General features: G+C 43.6%; 1 protein-coding gene across 1 annotated transcript in view; it reads right to left on the reverse strand.

Moving 5' to 3' along the window:
- chchd3a (coiled-coil-helix-coiled-coil-helix domain containing 3a) overlaps positions 1–18,498 on the reverse strand; it is a 108,497-nt gene that overhangs the window by 19,579 nt on the left and 70,420 nt on the right. The window contains exon 8 of the mRNA XM_080757047.1: positions 7,703–7,773. Within this exon, the coding sequence (XP_080613173.1) occupies positions 7,703–7,773 (71 nt within the window). The remainder of the gene's footprint in view (positions 1–7,702; positions 7,774–18,498) is intronic.

The following is an 18,498-nucleotide window of genomic DNA, read 5'->3' on the forward strand; positions in this document are numbered from 1 at the left end:
AGAGGTGACGGTCAAGTGACTGAATGAAATGAGATTTCATTCACACACACACACACACACACACACACACACACACACACACACACACACACACACACACAGTAAACACAAACACATTGTCACGCCGCCTGTGAGCTTGTGACAAATGTCACAATCAAGGAGCAGGGTGTGTGGGATTGTTTTTCATGTTCGTGTGGAACGTTCAGTGTTGCTGTTGTCGAAGCGTCCACCCGCCTGTCAACCATCAGTCACCATGTGATGTTCTGGTCCAATCCCTGCTCTCCGCAGGGGAGCCGGCACAAACATGGATGCCGGGCCACATCCAACAAAAGGAACCTTAAAGCCCCGGCAAAGGTTACCGCTGACAGGGGGCTTAGGGGCTATACCGCTGCTACACTACTGAATGTCTCTCCCTCTCTCTCTCTCTCTCTCCTTGGTCAGAATCTTACATCTATCATTCTCCTCCATGGCTGTCAGCTGGAAGTCCCACAGGGTCACTGCAACCTGTCTAGGTGTGTGCGCGATTGCGTGTTCGTGCACACACCTAGACAGGTTGACACACCCTTTCATTAGGGGTACAAGTATCGATTAATTTAGATACTTTACTCAATACTTGGTACTTGATACTCAATACTCAGTATTTGATTATCGATAATTTATAATATCTCAAACGTATATAGCGCTTCTCTGAGTTCCCAATTAGTTCTACCACCAAGAAGTGCAATTTTCATATATTGTTGCTGTCGAGCAGAAACATCTCATCTCCATATTTGAGATATTAACGTCCTACTTGATCATACTACAGCGTCACAGAAAAGCATCAAGCTTGAAACACGAAGCGACATGTTTCGAGCTTCGAGTGACATGTTTCGAGGCTGCAACTTTTGCTCTTTTTAAAATTAAGTGTGGAGGATATTAGGTTATATAGGGTGCATACTTAGTTTAGACTAGTCACTGGTTAGACATGGGTTAAGGTTGGGTTTAGGTGTGCTGCCCTGTGGGAGGTTATAGGTTTAGGGTGAGGGTTTGAGATAGGTTGTAGTTGTAGGACTAATGACTGGTCTAACCAATGACTAGTCTAAACCAAAAACTGTCTAAACTAAGCACCCGAATTGTCAAATTAAATGTTTAGAATTTTAATAAACAGATTAGTATGATTAACCCCTCAAGGCGTACTTTATACTTCGTCGTACAGTGATGTCATGCAAAACAACAACCACAAAATAACCAATCAATCAATCGGTTAAATTCACTGTAATTCAGAACCAAAATGTCTAATGCCCTGACACCATCCTTTAAAGGCAAGCTCAAACATCTATCAGGAGACCACAAGGAGAGGTAAAGAACATGACATGTATTATTGTGTTAATTTTGTACGCTATGTTGATGAATTGAATACATACTGTAAGGACCACAATGGAAACAATGGAAGTCCCCAGGACCTTTTTTGTGTCACCCCGTTAGCCCCAATGTCTTACTGTACCTCGCACTGTTTACATTTCCAATAATTCAATCAGTCAAAAGCCTTACACCATGACACGGACACCCATTCAACATGCATGCCATGCACGCACCCATGATGGGAACAAAGCCATCCCTCTACCATACATACAGTACATACATGCAGTCTAGTAGTAAAGGTCATACACTGTGATAGTGCATCAGAGGTGGATAAAAGCTTCGAGTGGATACAATGGCAGTGTATAAATCAGAACGCAGAGAGAGAGAGAGAGAGATAGGAGGTCTCTTCTCAACGGCTTATTGGGAAGAACCCTTATCTACAGCCAGTGTCAGGAGGAGAATAAATAAACGCTGTGGTCAGGTGTGTGTGTGTGTGTGTGTGTGCGTGTATATAGCCTAAAAGTATGCGTTGTCGTACAACGGTGTCGCGTGCCGAAAATAGCTCAATAGCACATGCTCAAGACTTGTGAGCTTGTAGGTTGCCTATATTTTGGGAATGAGACACTCGGACAAAGTGAAAATTCGACTTGTACAATCTAGGTATTTAGCAGACTCTCTAAATCTGACTTACGGAAAGGAACACATGGTAATATATCAAATACATACAGTAGAACATTAGTCATCATAATCATACATTAGCTGAGACCCTAACATCCGTCTAACCGTGGAATATCCATATAATGAAACTATGCGTATACACAAAAAAACATAATATAAAAATAAAGTAATTCCGACCGCAGGTCGCATACATTAAAACAGGTATTTCCCGTCAGTTACTCCAGGCATTTGGTCATGCCTTGTGACATCACTATGAAGTCCATAGATTCCTGATTTCATCAACTCTACATCTGACCTCTGACCTCAAACTCTACATCAAAAGGACTGTACATTGGGGGTTAGAGACCTCTTATCAAATCTTATTCACGTCTATGTATTCATAAGACATCCATATTATACCTTATATACCGTTATATGCATGGAAGCATGTTATAAGACTTCCCCTTAGTGAGCCATATACACTACAGTATGTGTGTGTGTGTGTGTGTGTACGCCCACTGCTGATCTACATTCTTTAAAAATAAAATAATCCACATGTCAAAATTCGAGGTGGAAGAAAAATATAACTATTCTGCTATTTCAATGAACTTTTCCTTGTGTGTGTGTGTGTGTGTGGATGTAATGAGGTCACGGTGATGCAGTACTGTTCCAGTTGGGAGAACTCCATCATGTTCAGGCGGGACAATCTGGCGGGAATACAGCGGGAGAGCAGCTGTACCACGCACACACACACACACACACACACACACACACACACACACACACACACACACACACACACACACACACACACACACACACACACACACACACACACACACACACACACACACACACACACACACACACACACACACACACACACACACACACACAGTTGGTGTAGCATAGCATACACCTGCTTATATAGCTTATAGTGTACATAATACGGTGTGTGTGTCTTGTATATCGTTGCCGTCAGGTAGAAACCTCTAATCTCCATAGTATTAACTTTCTGTGTTTTCTCTTAAATGTATATGCCCTACTTGATCATACTACAGCAGGGTTCCCCAATTCATTTTCCTCAAGGGCCATATTTTGACTATAGGGTACCAGGCTGGGGGCCGAGTACGCACGCGCAAGGTCGATGTCTTGCCCTGAAAATTCATTTTCAGGGGGAGGGATTTGAAAAGGATGCCCAGTTTGACATGCATAGGCTACTGACCCCCATTTAATGCCATTTATATCTTTGCAGCGTAGCTTTGTGTATCCTTGGTATCTGCCAGCGTGGAAAAGAGCATTAGAACAACCATCCATTCCCAGCATGGCCGACTATATAACTACACCACATTGTGGCTGTTGGACAGAAACCTTGCATGTCCAGAATGCAGCTTTATGTATTTAAAAAGAAAATGTTTAAAATGTATGCCCTACTTCAGCATAAAGAGTGTCGTACAATAGTGGAAACTTTTCGTTTTCACACCAAAAAAAAAAGATAAGCGAGTACCTTTCACAATGTTAAATAGTTTCAAAAATAATTATAGAAAAGAACAGACATATTTGGGTCATAATTGGACATACGTAATGAGTTTTCCACCAGACAGCGACAATTAGATATATTATCAACTCCATCACCATGTAGACATTAGGACTCATTTGAACACAGATAAATCAGACAATTAAGACATTCTAGTGTGCGTCGCCGCTCATGCATGTGTGTGTGTTGGGGGGGAGAGATCTCTCATACTTCATAAGAGCTGGTAGAATATCAGATCAAATGTTAATTCCATCAGTTACGGCTATGGCCCAATCTGCTACAGTAGGACCTTTCTTCTATCTCCTGTGGGCATTTTCAAGTTTGAGGAAATCAAAAGGGCTGTGAGACAAGATGTCTTGCTCTTATTATTCACCCGAGGCCAACAGATAACATCTTATCTCTCTGCTGCCTTTCTGTCACAGCAGAGACTGTGTCCATATAATACACTATCCAATGTACCGCCCCCTGTGGCACTGCTCTGTGGGCTTGTAGGTCTCCTATGTTTTTTATATTAACTCAAAATAACTCTATATAACTCTAAACCTAACCTCTAAATCAGGGGTCCCCAGCTAAATTATAGTTTGGAACCAAATGGACCATTATGGGGGTCTGTAACTCTCTCATTCGGTTCCATTTGTACACTCTTAGTTGAATTCATTAGGGTTCATTCGGTTCCATTTGTACACTCTCTGTTGAATTAACATTGATTTTGCAATATAAATTGGGGTCCCAGAGTTAGAAATGCCATTGGATGAGGGACTGTAGACTAATGCATGTCAAACTGGGAGTCCTTGAAATTAAATTGGTTGCTAGAACCGTCAAAATCTTCTGTTATGGTGTCCCTGGTAGGGTTGGGATTCTGTTCGGGATCCTTACCGGATCCCTCTTAACGGTTCCGGTTCCTAACGGTTCCCTTAACGGATCCTAATATAATTTTTTTAACATAGATTATAACTAACCTAACCAAGCACATAATAAACACAAATTCATTCATTCAATTATTGAAAATGCACTTTACAATTATAAGGTGGCACTATTATTTAAACTTCATCACCACCACCACCAGCTAGCCACCACAACAATATCATTGTTGCAATTTGTACTGTATATTAAATATAAAGTACACATTGCAATAATGATATTGTTGTGGTGACAAATGTTGTATCTTTAATGTTCAGATTAATTTAATATGAATGGAAACAAGCCATAGTGCTTTCTTGGATGATAAAATCCTCTTAGCAGACCTTGTCTGTAACTGTAGGCTACGTTCCTGTGCTTTTTTCTGCAAACTTTATAAAGTAGGTCTAAACAATCTATGGAGGTATATATGCACCTAAACGCTGGGCTCTCAACAGTCACGCGATTCATTTAGAGCCAAATCAAAAGCAGTTGAGTTGCTTATAAGTTGTAAAAAGAAGTGCAGACAAATTTGTGATTTGGCTCTATAGTTAACGTGATTCATAAAATATCAGACAGAAAGACGTTGAGTCATTGGCGTTCTAAATTAGCACCATTAACAACAGTTGTACAATACGCCTAATGAAATAGATATACTGTCCCACTCGCTCCGCGGCGGTGACCGGTCGCTGAATGCACAGAACAGTGGGCGTATCCTCCCCGACCCCACTCACTCATGTAGGTGGGGTGACATCACCCCAGGCTCTGCATGCATGCACAGACACATCGGAGCTACATGACGACTGATGAGGGAACTAAAAAAAACGATGGAACTGGCTCTGGATCCGCAATGTCGGAACAGGGTCTGAAATGGACCCGGTTCCAAATCCCAAACCTAGTCCCTGGCATATCTCTTCAAATGGGGGTCCGCGGGGTAATCAGTGTCAATTTGGGGGTCCTCGACATGAAAAAGGTTTTGGAACCACTGCTCAAAATGCCCAATTCTAACCATAATATTTTCCCAACTCAAATACATTTTAAACAACCATTTATCTTGTAAACATCAGGATAATTATTGTGTTTATTTCTCAAATTCTACTACCCCACACACACACACACACACACACACACACACACACACACACACACACCTCTGAGCGATGAGCACAACCAGTGAAACCACGGTTGCCAGATTTTTACGAGAGACATTAGCAACCAGATCTATGAAAACAAGCCCAAAAGAAACGACTAACACATGAGCACTTTAAACCGTATACTACTGTGTACATCGGCTATTTGAAAATCTACTCTGCTATTTTCAACAAAATCTTGGTGAAAAAGTGAAAGATTTTACATATATGAAATATTTTAACAACACAAATCTGGTATGATATGATATGGTACAAAATGCTTTCAGGTGGGGATGCGTGGACAATTACATGTTCATTTGATTTAAGGAACATTTAGGAAACAAGCCCAAAGAAGCAGCTATACACACACATCCCACAATTTCAAATATTTACAATTGACTTTACAGAAAAACAAGCCCAAAGTCACTTATAAGAAGCAGACATGGCCACACTGGGTACTGTGCACACAAACGCCATGCACAGATACACAATCCCACGCGCCTCGACGATGAGCACACCCAGTGAAACCCAATAAAGATCCGTGCTCAGATCCCTCCTCGCAACACCAGACCTTCCCACCATTTCATTAGGACACACACACGCCCTGCACGCGCGCCCCACCGGCCTAATCCAATCACAAGTCTAGCTAATGCACCCTCCCGTAATCCAATCACCCAATCACGGCTCTCCGAAGCCAGGAGCACCCGCGTCACGTGACTGCCTGCACGCAACGCATGTTAGCTCGACGCTCGCTAGTTAGCGCCGGTGTAATGCTATTGCACTGCACTTTTTTCCCCCTCCCTACATAATGCGATTTGGGGGGGAGGGAAGTCTCGGGTCCAAGCTTCCTCACAGTCTATGGCTATAAACCCCAGCGGGGCTAGGCTAATCACTTTCCAGCATTTCTGAGGGAGACAATGATCCCGGCGTTAGCGCTGGCTAATGACGAGCTAACGCAATTAGCCTAGCCTCCCAAGAGGAGCCCCGCCAGAGCCTGGGACCGGCCTCCACCCACCTCCTGTAGGCTCCTCATCCACTCTCCCTGCATTACTATGGAGCCTAATGGCCTCTTATTAAGAAGACAGATGGAACACGGATGGGAGTGTCTTCTTTAGTTACATGTATGTGCGTGTCAAGCTAGGGCTTAATGCGCTGCGCACACGACAGGTTGGATACTTAATACAGCCGCCTCTGGTAATAACCATACGGATGGAGAAAGGATTTCCTGACGCCGGCGTCTTCCGGTCATACGGTGTTTTGCAAATACGTCTCAGAGTTTACAGTAACACATGGCTCTTGATTGAGGCCTGGAAGTAAGTGGCGACCCATGTGAGCCAATCAGATAACGGCAACATTATTGGATCCGGGTGGTGGTCCGGGCACCCCCTGGCAGATTTTTTTTCTTTTACAGAATGGCATTCCCAGATTGCATGTACTGTATGTGTCACATTGCGCTTTGTGACCTTTTGGATCTGTAAGCTTGTAGATCTGCTATTTTTTAAACGACTAAATTGTGAACTGGCCATTCAGCATTTAGGTTTGGCACTGTAAGTATATTTTACTAATATGCTTGTGCACTGTGCGGTCGTGCATCAATCGTACCAAAACACAGATGTTGAATGGCAGCCAATGACAGGCTAATAAATGGCGTTATATCAACAAGATTAAAAAAGGTTATGTACTGTATGCATGAGAAATGACTTTGGGCAGGTGGAACACTTTAGTTAAACTTGACGCATTACTTTACCTGGGTCACATCTTCTGATGCACTTGAATGTTGACATGAAATATTAATCCCGTCCAGTGTTTCATCAGCACGATCATGACGAAATAGGACAGCTTGTTGTGACACATCTGATCATTAACGCATGGTGAGACTAAGGTTACCATAAAGATACCAAGGATTAGACACCAGTGATGTCACTTTTAACGAACACAGAAGACTCAAAGCTGTTTATAAACCACAGTGGTATGACGTCACGGACGAATCCTTGGTATTGTTGGTACCCGTTTATGTTGTAACAACAAAAAACTCAAATCACTGAAATCCCACTTGAAGGAACCCAAGTACATGCAAATTCCTATAGAAGGGGGGTCGTATTTGTCGTTACTGTGTGCACCACCAAAGGCCAAGACTTACTTGAACTTGGAGTTGACTTGGTCCGCAGCCTTGTGATAGTTCTCTGTGGTGACCTTGTAGAACTGAGCACTCTGGACAGAGAGAGAGAGAGAGAGAGAGAGAGAGAGAGAAGAAATGGATGAAAATCTGAGCAATCTGTTTCATAAAACAGTAACGACAGGCTACAAGACATGAAGATACAAACAAACAGCCCGTCACTTGTCGCTGCGTGACGAGCTACGAAACAAGCTACAAAGAAAAAGTTCATGAATCAATCATGATGCTTGTCAGCCTGTATAGCCAGCCTCTAAAGCCTTTATTACTGTTGCTGTGAGAAACCTCTTATCTCCATATTCTGACTTTGTGTCTTGTGCGATTTATTTTGTGAATTCACGCCCTACTTGATATTACTACAGCATCACACAAAAGCATAAAAAGTAGCATGTAGATCTGCCATTTTTGCCATTTATGGAATGCATTTTATTATTAAAAAATGCTTGATTCTGTTGACTATGTTTGAATTTTCTTAATTTCTGAAAATGTCGTGGTCAAGAAAAACAAGCCAATAAGTAGCAAAAAAAGTATTTCCATCTCCGACATCTTCTCCGCCTTTACATGGGAACTGTTACGGTTCTTTAAACCACTTCAACCCTGTATGTAGCTGACTGGAGTCCCCCAGGGCACTGTACTATGCCCCTCCTGTTTACGCTCCACACCAAATAACTTCGGTGGAAATATCCCGATTTACAAGCTCTCATGTGGTTTGCAAACACTGACACACAAGTCCACCTACAGCAGCATGAGCCCAACTCCAAAAGCCATTAAAATGTCACGGAGGGTGGATATTGAGGCCACAGTACTATGAAAATAAAAGCCACATTTAAGAATTTTGTATTTATTCGTGATAGGAGAGTATAGAAGTAGTACTGCGGCAGAGTGGGGAACACAAACAGGTCTCGACTCTCCAGTAGTAATCAAATCATCAGACACAAGCAGGACATGGCGATTTAGTTTTTCTTCCAATGCACCAACTGGTAAGCCAGTGGTGAGTGTGCACGGAAAGTAGTCCGTTCGTTTATGAAATGAGTGATGTGTATGTGTGCGTGCGTGCGGTGGTCCCCAAGGGTTCCCGAACTTTTCAGGCCACTATCGCCCCGCGCATGGCGCAAAATTAAATAATCTATACCTGTCAAAGGGATCAAACCAGTTAAAAAGGCCTCGGAAGTCATTTAATTGTAACTTTAGAAATGTGCAGAAACCCTGTACTGTAGGTTTGTTTACTGTCGAGTGAGAAAACAACGTTGCACATTAAGCTAATCATCCGGGGACCCCCAGTTTGGGAACCACTGATGTTATGGATGAAAGACAATATCAGTTTTTTATCATCTGCAGGAATGGTAGAATGCAGAATTTGTCACTTCACTTCAAACCTGTATTTATTCTCGAAAGACATTGAGGTCACCCTCATTTGCAGTGTCGTAGAGATACACCAAATACAATATTTCAAAGCAATAAACAAAGACATTCTCACACAGAACAGTGTGAGAATGCATTATTTTATTTGCCTCTATATCTCTAGTGTGTGTGTGCGTGTGACGTGTGACACGTGTACGTGCGTGTGTGTGTTTGTGCACTTCTGTATGTGCGCACGTGTGTGTTTCTCCCCTGACAATAACCCGTTGTAATAGCAGGTACCAATCCTGTAAGGTTCATCAGGGTCACTAGTCAACAACATCCAGAGACAGCAGTCATCACCCCCATGGTGACCCTTCCACCAAATGAACCCGCAGCACCACAGCCATGGAGTACATCCTCAAACCCTGGCCGTATAACGGGCCGCTACGGTGCTCAAGGAAGCAAGGGTTTTGTCAGCCTTTTAGTGGGCCGTTATGCACGTTTATGACGGATCTGAAAGGAGCTCTAAAGTGTGATTGATGGCTCCGAGTCGGAGAGGAGGTATAATCCTGGATGAAGAACATGTCTTCTGGGTACCTATACGCTACATGGTACTTCTAAAGATTAATGTATTGATGCTCTGGAGTCGGAGGAGGTGTTAATCCTGGAGGAAGAAGATGTCTTGCTCTGGGATACGCACGGTAAAGACAACATGGACGTTCTAAAGATTAATGTATCATGCAAGTACAACGTAGAAAGTACTGTAATAGAGATATATTGAATAAAAGAGAATAGGGCAGCAACTATCGACTATGTCCTTAGATATTATTCTATCAATTACTATTTTCAATTATCCAAGAAGAGCATTTTTTTTTGCTCATTTTATTTTTCATATATCAACGAATAAATCACTTGTGATTTATAATCAACTAAATCGATTAGACAGACTTTTTTTCCTCTGACACACGGCGGCGTTGCGTGTCAGCATTGTGTGAAGAACGAAGATGTATGAATCAGGGTTTAGTTATTTGACAAGAATCACAGTCAAAGTCAGTGGTTACTTTGTCTTTGTCTTATATCAGAGGTGAATACCCTTGCGGCCTATAGGTTGAAAATCGGCGTATTGCGGCTGTACTCAAAACAAAGTAAATGTGCTAAATGTTTGCAGTGCAATGTGCTGTGCCCTCCTGTATGCGTCTTGCGGGACGGGACATCCATCATAGTTGAGAACAGATCAATAGGAATGAACAGAGCTGCTGAGGCGATCAATAGTGGTGTGTTACAGCAGTGGTTCTCAAGTCCCCACAGTCCCCACACCTACATTCATAATGTACCCATTTCCCTTCCTAGAAATGTGCAATATTTAGTCAAAAGTACAATATTTCTCTTGTAAAGAGAACACACAAACACACAGTCACACACAGTCACACACACACACACACACACACACACACACACACACACACACACACACACACACACCTTCTGCTTTAAAGGCAAAGCACATGATAGCACCGAATAACAATAACTGTCATCTTTATGTGGCTATTATTAGTTCCTGGGAATTTGTGCAGCAGATAGAGCTTGTTTTATGTCTGAGATCTACTCTGGAGTGTAGCGTAACAAAGACACATTTGTTTGAGAAGGAAGCACTTACTAGCATTTACTAGGAAACTGCATTTTATCAGTCAAAATAGTAACATAGCTTGTCACACAAACATTATGATAAGATGGCGAGATGGCCTAGTGGTTATGGCGCATACCACATAATATAGGCTCTATATACGCCTGACAGGCGAGTCGTGGGTTCGATTCCTGACCCCAACAACCTTTGCTGCGTGCCACTCTGTCAGAGTGTCTCCTGTCACTCTCCACTGGACCATCCAAAAAAATGGCGAGTTTGATTCCAGAGCCAAAGACCACAGTGAGACTTTGTCTCAATGTGCTCTTACAAAAAGGCATCAAATCCCAGAAAATATTTAAAAACATATATTTCTCGTCTCGTCTCGGATCGAGTGGTTACTTTTCTAAAAACAGACAAAGAAACTTATGGACATTGACAGAGAGAGAGAGAGTTAAGTTGTGTCTTCGCTTGGAATACTAAGTGTGAGCTAATAATACCTGTTTAAATGGCAGAGGTGGCACTAATCAGTGCTCTAATCCAAACAGGGGCACAAAGGCCATGCATGACAGTGATTGCACACACTCTCTCTCTCTCTCTCTCTCGCTTGCTCACACACACACACACACACACACACACACAAAGAGCAGGCACGTGCCCGCACACAACAACCGATCCTGCTGAAAATGTTAACGGACACACATACACAATCACAATTACTCCCACCCTAAATGTGCTTGCACACACGTGCGCGCACACACACACACACACACACACACACACACACACACACACACACACACACACACACACATGATCTAGATTACCAATTTTATTTGTGGGGTTGTTGTGTGTGATTACAGAGTGGGCCTCAAATCGCAATTTCCTGCAACTCCCTGAACAAATTCAGAGCTGTCTGTTAGTCCAAATGAGAGTGAGAGAGCTGCCCTCAGTTTGGCAATAAATAAATAAAAATATAAACAAAAACATAACAAAAAATATATATATATATGGTTGTGGAAACCTTGTTCAGGAAATGGAAAAAGAAATGTTCCAATGGATCCAATGTAGTTCATATTTATTTATTTCACTTCCATTTTTCCTGGGGGCTACACTCCCTCTGCCAACCTGGGGAGAACTGAAGCTCATGCTTCTTTCAATGCATGAGGAGTGAGCAGGCCGCTTCTTATCACCTGAAAGGGGTGATAAGAAGCCTCCCCCTGGCTGACCAGGGGGAGGCATTGTAGAGACCAGGACTACTGCATGTGAGGGTACCTATACCTATACCCTCATAGGGGACACAGGGCCCTTACGCCAACTGCACCTAGGGTATGGGCGCCCAGGAGAGAACACACTCCCAGCGTCCCCATGCGGGGATCGAACCCGGGACCTTCTAGCTGTGATGCCACAGCATCTGCTCCAAGGATATCGCCCAAAAGGTTTCTACTCGCCAGCAACGATTATACTCATTAATGCAGTTACGCATTTAAAAATAAAAATAAAAACATCCACCTTGATTAACATTTGATGGACAAACATTTCTTCAAAATCAGCGATTTCTCACTAGATGGACTAACTGTTCTCTCAATTCAGTGGGACCTCGTGTTTTCTGGGGGTCCCTGGAACAAAGTACATAACAATCTATAGTACTGTAGGTTCTACTTCTGAAATTAAATGAAAATAGCGCACACAAGTGTCCCCCTTTGTTTCTCCCCTTGTTCTAGTTGCCTTGTGGCTTTTTTAGCTCATCCGGAGGCAAAAAAGAAAGCCAGCATGGGGGACGGGGGGTGGGGTGTCACAGACAAATGAAGTCATTATTGCTAATGCACTCCAGCGATATGGAGAAGATAACGTTCTCAACGGAGACACGCAGGCCTCAATTCAGACTAGAAAACACCCCTGGTTTTTAATGAGTGGAAAACAAATAAAACACAGCGCTTAATGGCTTCGCTTCTCTTATCTGTTGCCGGGCAGGAGGGCGACGAATGTGGAAGAAACCCCTTACCATGGCAGCCATTACAACACTGCATGCACCTATATGGTAACGTATGCGCCTATATGGTAACACCATTACAACACTGCAGCATTTAGGGTTGGGATCCGGATTTTAACGACTCCCTCTTAACGGTTCCCGGTTCCTTAAAGGTCCGCTGACACGCCCCGAAATTAATATGGGTGGTACAGCACATCACGTGGTCTGACTGAAAACAGTTTGAAACAGTTTGAAACGGGGCTACGGCGCTAGCAACAAGTGGCTATAGGTCAGGCTAGCGTTTTTGACGGTACATTTAGCGTCATATTGGCTATAAATGTAATTGAAAAAAAATATGCTTAATTTGAATGCAATTGAGGTTGGCGTGGGGTTTTTTAGGGGAACTGCAGCACAAGCGCAAATGTTGGACTCTAGTCCCATGTTCCCCCGGTCGCCAACACCCCTGTCTGCCCGCTCTGAGACCTCTCAGCCCCGCAGCGCGACAGTCGCGACTACGGACGGTCTGCTGTTGTCTGGCCACAGCGCGACTACTGTTCTTTTCCCCTCTCAGCCGCAGGCTGACATGTACACCCTCGCTCTCACTCTGTAATACCGTAGTTAGTTACCACAACATTGTTCAAGTGAACTATAGTGTGTTTATGTTTGTATTCATTGTAATAATAAATATCGCTATGCCGAGGCATAGTCTTGCGGACGAGATCATGAGCCTCTACGGGGGACTGGGCATGTGTGTACACACACACACACATGCAATGGCACGGAATCTCTTCCCCGCTGTCATGCACTATAGCCACGGCTAAAAGTTGTGCGTGTGTGTGTGTGTGTGTGTGTGTGTGTGTGCGTACACACATGCCCAGTTCAATGCGGGGACCTGACCAGAGACTATACGTCCGTCCGTCCGTCCGTCCGTGTGTGTGCAGCCTGCATCTGAGACGGGCTAGACTGTATGTTGTCATGCGGAGCGACGCGGCGATAAATAAAATAATCATAGCGATATTGATTATTACAATGAACAAGCATAAACACACAGTTCACCTGAACAATGTTGCGAAAAAATAATTTTTTTAATGAGACTTTCACCCAGTATTCAAGCTAAATGTGACACCAAAATAGTAGCATAAGTTGCTATGCTATCACGGCCACCAAGCCCGGCGAGCCCGCATAGAAGTCGTTGGGGAAAGCCCCTCGCCACTCTGACGTCAGAATCATGATAGCATTGTTTGATAGCAGTTATTAGCTCCCGAGGGGCGTGTCAGTCCTCCTTTAACGTTGGCCTTTAACATATTCCTATAGGGTAGCGGTGCCCAGAAGGTAGATTGTGATCTACCAGTGCTAGATCACAAAGGCAGGTAGACCACAGGCTCTATTTTCGTAATTTCTTTTACTAGTTGAATAGTTAAAATAGCCAATCTACAAGCTTACAACGTGTCGATGTAGATTGGCTATTTTGAACTATTCAAAATAGTTTTTCAAAATAGCATGGACCCACGTGTCCTGCCCCTGAGAAGAAAGCACTCCTCGGAGCACAGGTCTATGTTATTGTGGGCCAGCAATGTTTCGGAATTCGCCAATCATCAGGATGGAATATGAAAAATGAGGTGCGGCGCAAACCTACCACACTACAAGATGTGCACGAGTTAGACTTTCACTATGGTCATATTCACACCAATACTTCGGTAGAGTCGATGCGAATGGGTGGAGAAGTCGCATCATTTTTGCATATTTAATTTGCAGGGACCTTTATCAGTGTGTTCAGTTCATAAACTACACAGTGAAATCTATGGTGCTAAAATTATACTCTTGAGTACCGGTAATAGTTCGGACGTCACGTAAAATTAGGGTAACGTGCATTATGCATGCAGTGTGTCGTCGGGCCGTCGGGTACTGGACCTCTCTCTCTCTCTCTATGCACACTGTTCTTTTGGGCATGGAGGCACAGCGCAGACAGCAGACAGCAGCGCAAAATGAATCCGACCTCCAACGTTGACAGTAACAGCACTACATGTTTACGCACAGACAGACAGAATATTCTGACGGCTACACTGCAGTGTTTTTATGTGTTTCCTCATAAGCAATTGATTGATGTAACTCGTGACTCGTCCTCATATTTCGATGAGGGCTTCAGTCTCCTCATTCGACCACGTCTATCCACGGTAACGGGACATCTTTGCACAGCGTAAAATATGCCTTTGCCACATTCATCCGCCACATAGTTTCCTTCATTTACTTTATTTAGTGCGGATTGCATTCACACCTGCACCAAATCAAAAATCAAGTGCGATTGGAAGCGAAGCAAAACCCCCGTTTTGTTTTTGCAATGTAGAATGCGGTTCTTTGATTAGGATTCGAATGAGGTTTCACACCTGCCAAACGGAGTGCACTTTCCGACAATACGCAGCAGGATTAGTTTTAATCGCAGTGAAGCTTTCTGGTGTGAATATGACCTCAGTCACATTCCAAGTGTGTGCTTTATATACCTGTACATAATAACACATAATGTAGCGAGCCTGTACACAGTATATCAAGTCATGAGAATAAAAAACGTTTGTGTGTGTGTGTGTGTGTGTGGTAAAGTGAGTGAAAGAGAGGGTGACAGCTCAACTCCTGTTGAGGCCTTATCTGCCGCTGATAAACGTGTGCTAATTAAATTATGGCGAGGGCGTGCAGAGAGCACGAGAGGCTTTCCTGTTGCTTCAACCGGTGTGTGATAATGACCCACGCATCACAGCGGCTGAGCTCTGGCAACAGGAGGCTCCTCTCTCTAAAGGCACGGATACAGCGGTGAATGGTGCACACTCTCTAAAACTGGGGTTTTCAACGTTTTATTTTTTTTGGCATCTCCATCATGTGTCTTTGTATGTCCCTATGTCTGTCTGTCTGTTTAGGGCACCAACAGGTGAGAAAGTGGCCCTGTTGAGCTTCACACGATAGGAAGCTGAGTTTTTAATGTAACACCAGTACAGTTCAGTACAGTATAACAATTACAATATAGTTCCACCGCTCACTTCACACAGGTGAGATTTATTTTATTTTTTTCAGCATTGCTGCTATCAAACAAACTTTTTTACTATGAAAACGTGCAGTGACACTGTAACACTCACGCTCTTCATGTAATGCTGCACACACACACACACACACACACACACACACACACACACACACACACACACACAAACACACACACACACACTAACTGAGAGAAAACGCTAATGTTACTGCCGTCGAATTATTACAAATTCCTGACAATATCGCTGAAGACAGTTTATTTATTTTTGGACCACAATGCTTATATGAGACAATTTAAAATGAAACTCCTATGACAGTGCCGACATAATGAAGTGACATTATTCCGGTAGAGTGTCTCAGACCTGCGGTCGCTCGTCGCCTATATTTATTATGATTATTAATTATTAAGGCGTCTTACTGGTCTTCATACTTTATAGACTTGTTTATTAGCACTGTCATCAGTGTATGTTGGATTCATGCTAATGTGTATTTTCATGACATCCTAACCTCTTAAACCCTCGACACTTTTCTGGAAATGCCCATCTACAACCTCACAACACCTCGCAGTCCATTACTTTTGACGCAGTATTGGATTTATTTAATGTAATTTAAAATGTGAGGTGTCTTAATTTCACTTAAAAAGTCACTTTAGAAATGTGCAGATACCCTGTATACACTTATTTTGGTCTGTTTACAGCTCCGAGTGAGAAACCAATGTTGCACGTTAAGCGAATCATCTCGCTCCTCAAAAGGAGAAGTGTGTCTTGGAGGGAGCGTGTGATGTTGGATGAGCGTGTGCCGCTCTGTCGTTTGTCACTGTGGAAGTCACCATGTGCTCCCCGCCTGGCGGCAATGCATGTAGGCTCTCACTTCCCTCTCGTCTCGTAACAATTCAACGGCGCTGCCTGCCACTCTCGAGCACGTCTTCGCCGCTAGAGTGCTTGTCACAGCTTCTAAAACACATTTCGGAAAGGCGGCCATTGATCGTCGCACGCGAGGCGGCGAGCGTGGGAGAGAGAAAAGCTTTGTAGCGCCATCGGAAATAGCCAACCTACAAGCTCGCTTGTGAGCTTGTAGGTCTGCTATTTTTGGAGCAATTACGTGTGAGAGAGAGAGAGACTGAGAGGAGAGCTAGAACAGACAGATTGACAGATTGAGATGCAGACGGATGAAGACAAAACGAGAAATGTAGATAGAGAGACAGTCAGAGGAACCAAATAGTATGCTTTTGTTTTATGTTCAGCGCCTCATGGGTCTTTCATAAAGCTGTGAAACTTTTTCTTTGCTGGTGAGATGACAATTGCCGCAGCGGGCTGGGCTAGCTGGCTGAACGGAGAAATCCAATTTAATCGATACACGACGTCAAGAGACATAATAAAGAAGAAAGGGGTGGAAAAAATTAAAAATGAAATACGCTGGAATAGAGAAATGGAGAACGACAGCCAAGGAAGGACAGGATGGATGGGGAGAGAGAGAGGGAGGGAGGGAGGGAGGGAGGGAGAGAGAGAGAGAGAGAGAGGGAGGGAGGGAGAGAGAGCATTGGCAAGTATAAGATTGTTAAATATGAGATTGTTTTACAGCAGGGCAGGTATTGAGTGAAAACGTAATAAATATATAGATATTGTTTTCTGGGGGCTATTTGGCGGCTGGGGTCCAATGAGCGTCAGAAAGCAGCGGGCTAGGCTGTCGGGTGATGGGCTGTCATTGGAGGAGCGCCTTTGATGGACGACCATGTTGGATTGGAACAGACATGTAATATATATCACACTTTTATTCTCTCTCTCTCTCCCGCTCTCTCTCTGTGTCTCTCTCTCTCTCTGTATTTTTCTTTTAGTTTTCTCTCCTAACCCTCATTGTGTATGTGTGAACGATGCTGTGAGAGGGCCTGGGGCAAGAAGACAGGGAGAGGAGAGAGGGGGGGGGGGGGGGGGCTGGCGCAGTGATTCCCAGAATAGAGACCCCCAGGGGGGGTCCCCACATGAGTTTTGGGTGGGGTACCCAGATGATTTGCCACATTGTCTTATCATTCAACAGTAAACAAACCGACATACAGCATAAGTGTATATCTGCATGATTCTAAAGTGACAATTTAAGACCTTTTTAATACCTCTAAATTATTATAACAAAAAAGTCAAAAGTCATGAACCAACTCTCAATTGGCTATCTTTCACAACATGTATTTGTGGAAACGAGTCAAACTAATTGTAATGCCTACTACAACTCCTACGATTGAGTCACTCCTTGGTGACTTCCAAGCACTTGGGCGAGAGAGAGAGAGAGAGAGAGAGAGAGAAACAGTTCAAACATCATGCATACCCTGCAGATCTCTCGCACGCACGCACGCACACGCGCACGACGAGAGCGTCGATATCTCCTGGCTATCGTTTTTCCCTGCTACTGGTCATGGTGGTTACAACGTGTGGTGTTGTTCATATTAGTGCATGTATTCTTTATTTTATTTTGTTCAATTAGTCCAGAAATTCAATCAACCACAAATCCCATGATTGAGTCGTTTGCAAATCAGACTGTTTGTGTGTGTGTGTGTGTGTGTGTGTGTGTGTGTGTGTGTGTGTGTGTGTGTGTGTGTGTGTGTGTGCGAGCGAGCGAGCGAGCGTGTGTGTGTGAGACTGTGAGTGTGAGTGTGTGTGCATGTGAGTTATGAGGACAGCAGTGCTTTGGAAATCCAATGCATTTATCATGTAAAGCCGCGGCCCATAAATCGATGGAGAACGCGACCGGCCGCAGACATTCATTTTCATCGCTCCCTGTCATTTATTTGGTTCTCTCTCACGCCCTCTTTCT

Source organism: Protomyctophum bolini (assembly GCF_963924005.1).
Source record: "Protomyctophum bolini genome assembly, chromosome: 23".
Lineage (NCBI taxonomy): Eukaryota > Metazoa > Chordata > Actinopteri > Myctophiformes > Myctophidae > Protomyctophum > Protomyctophum bolini.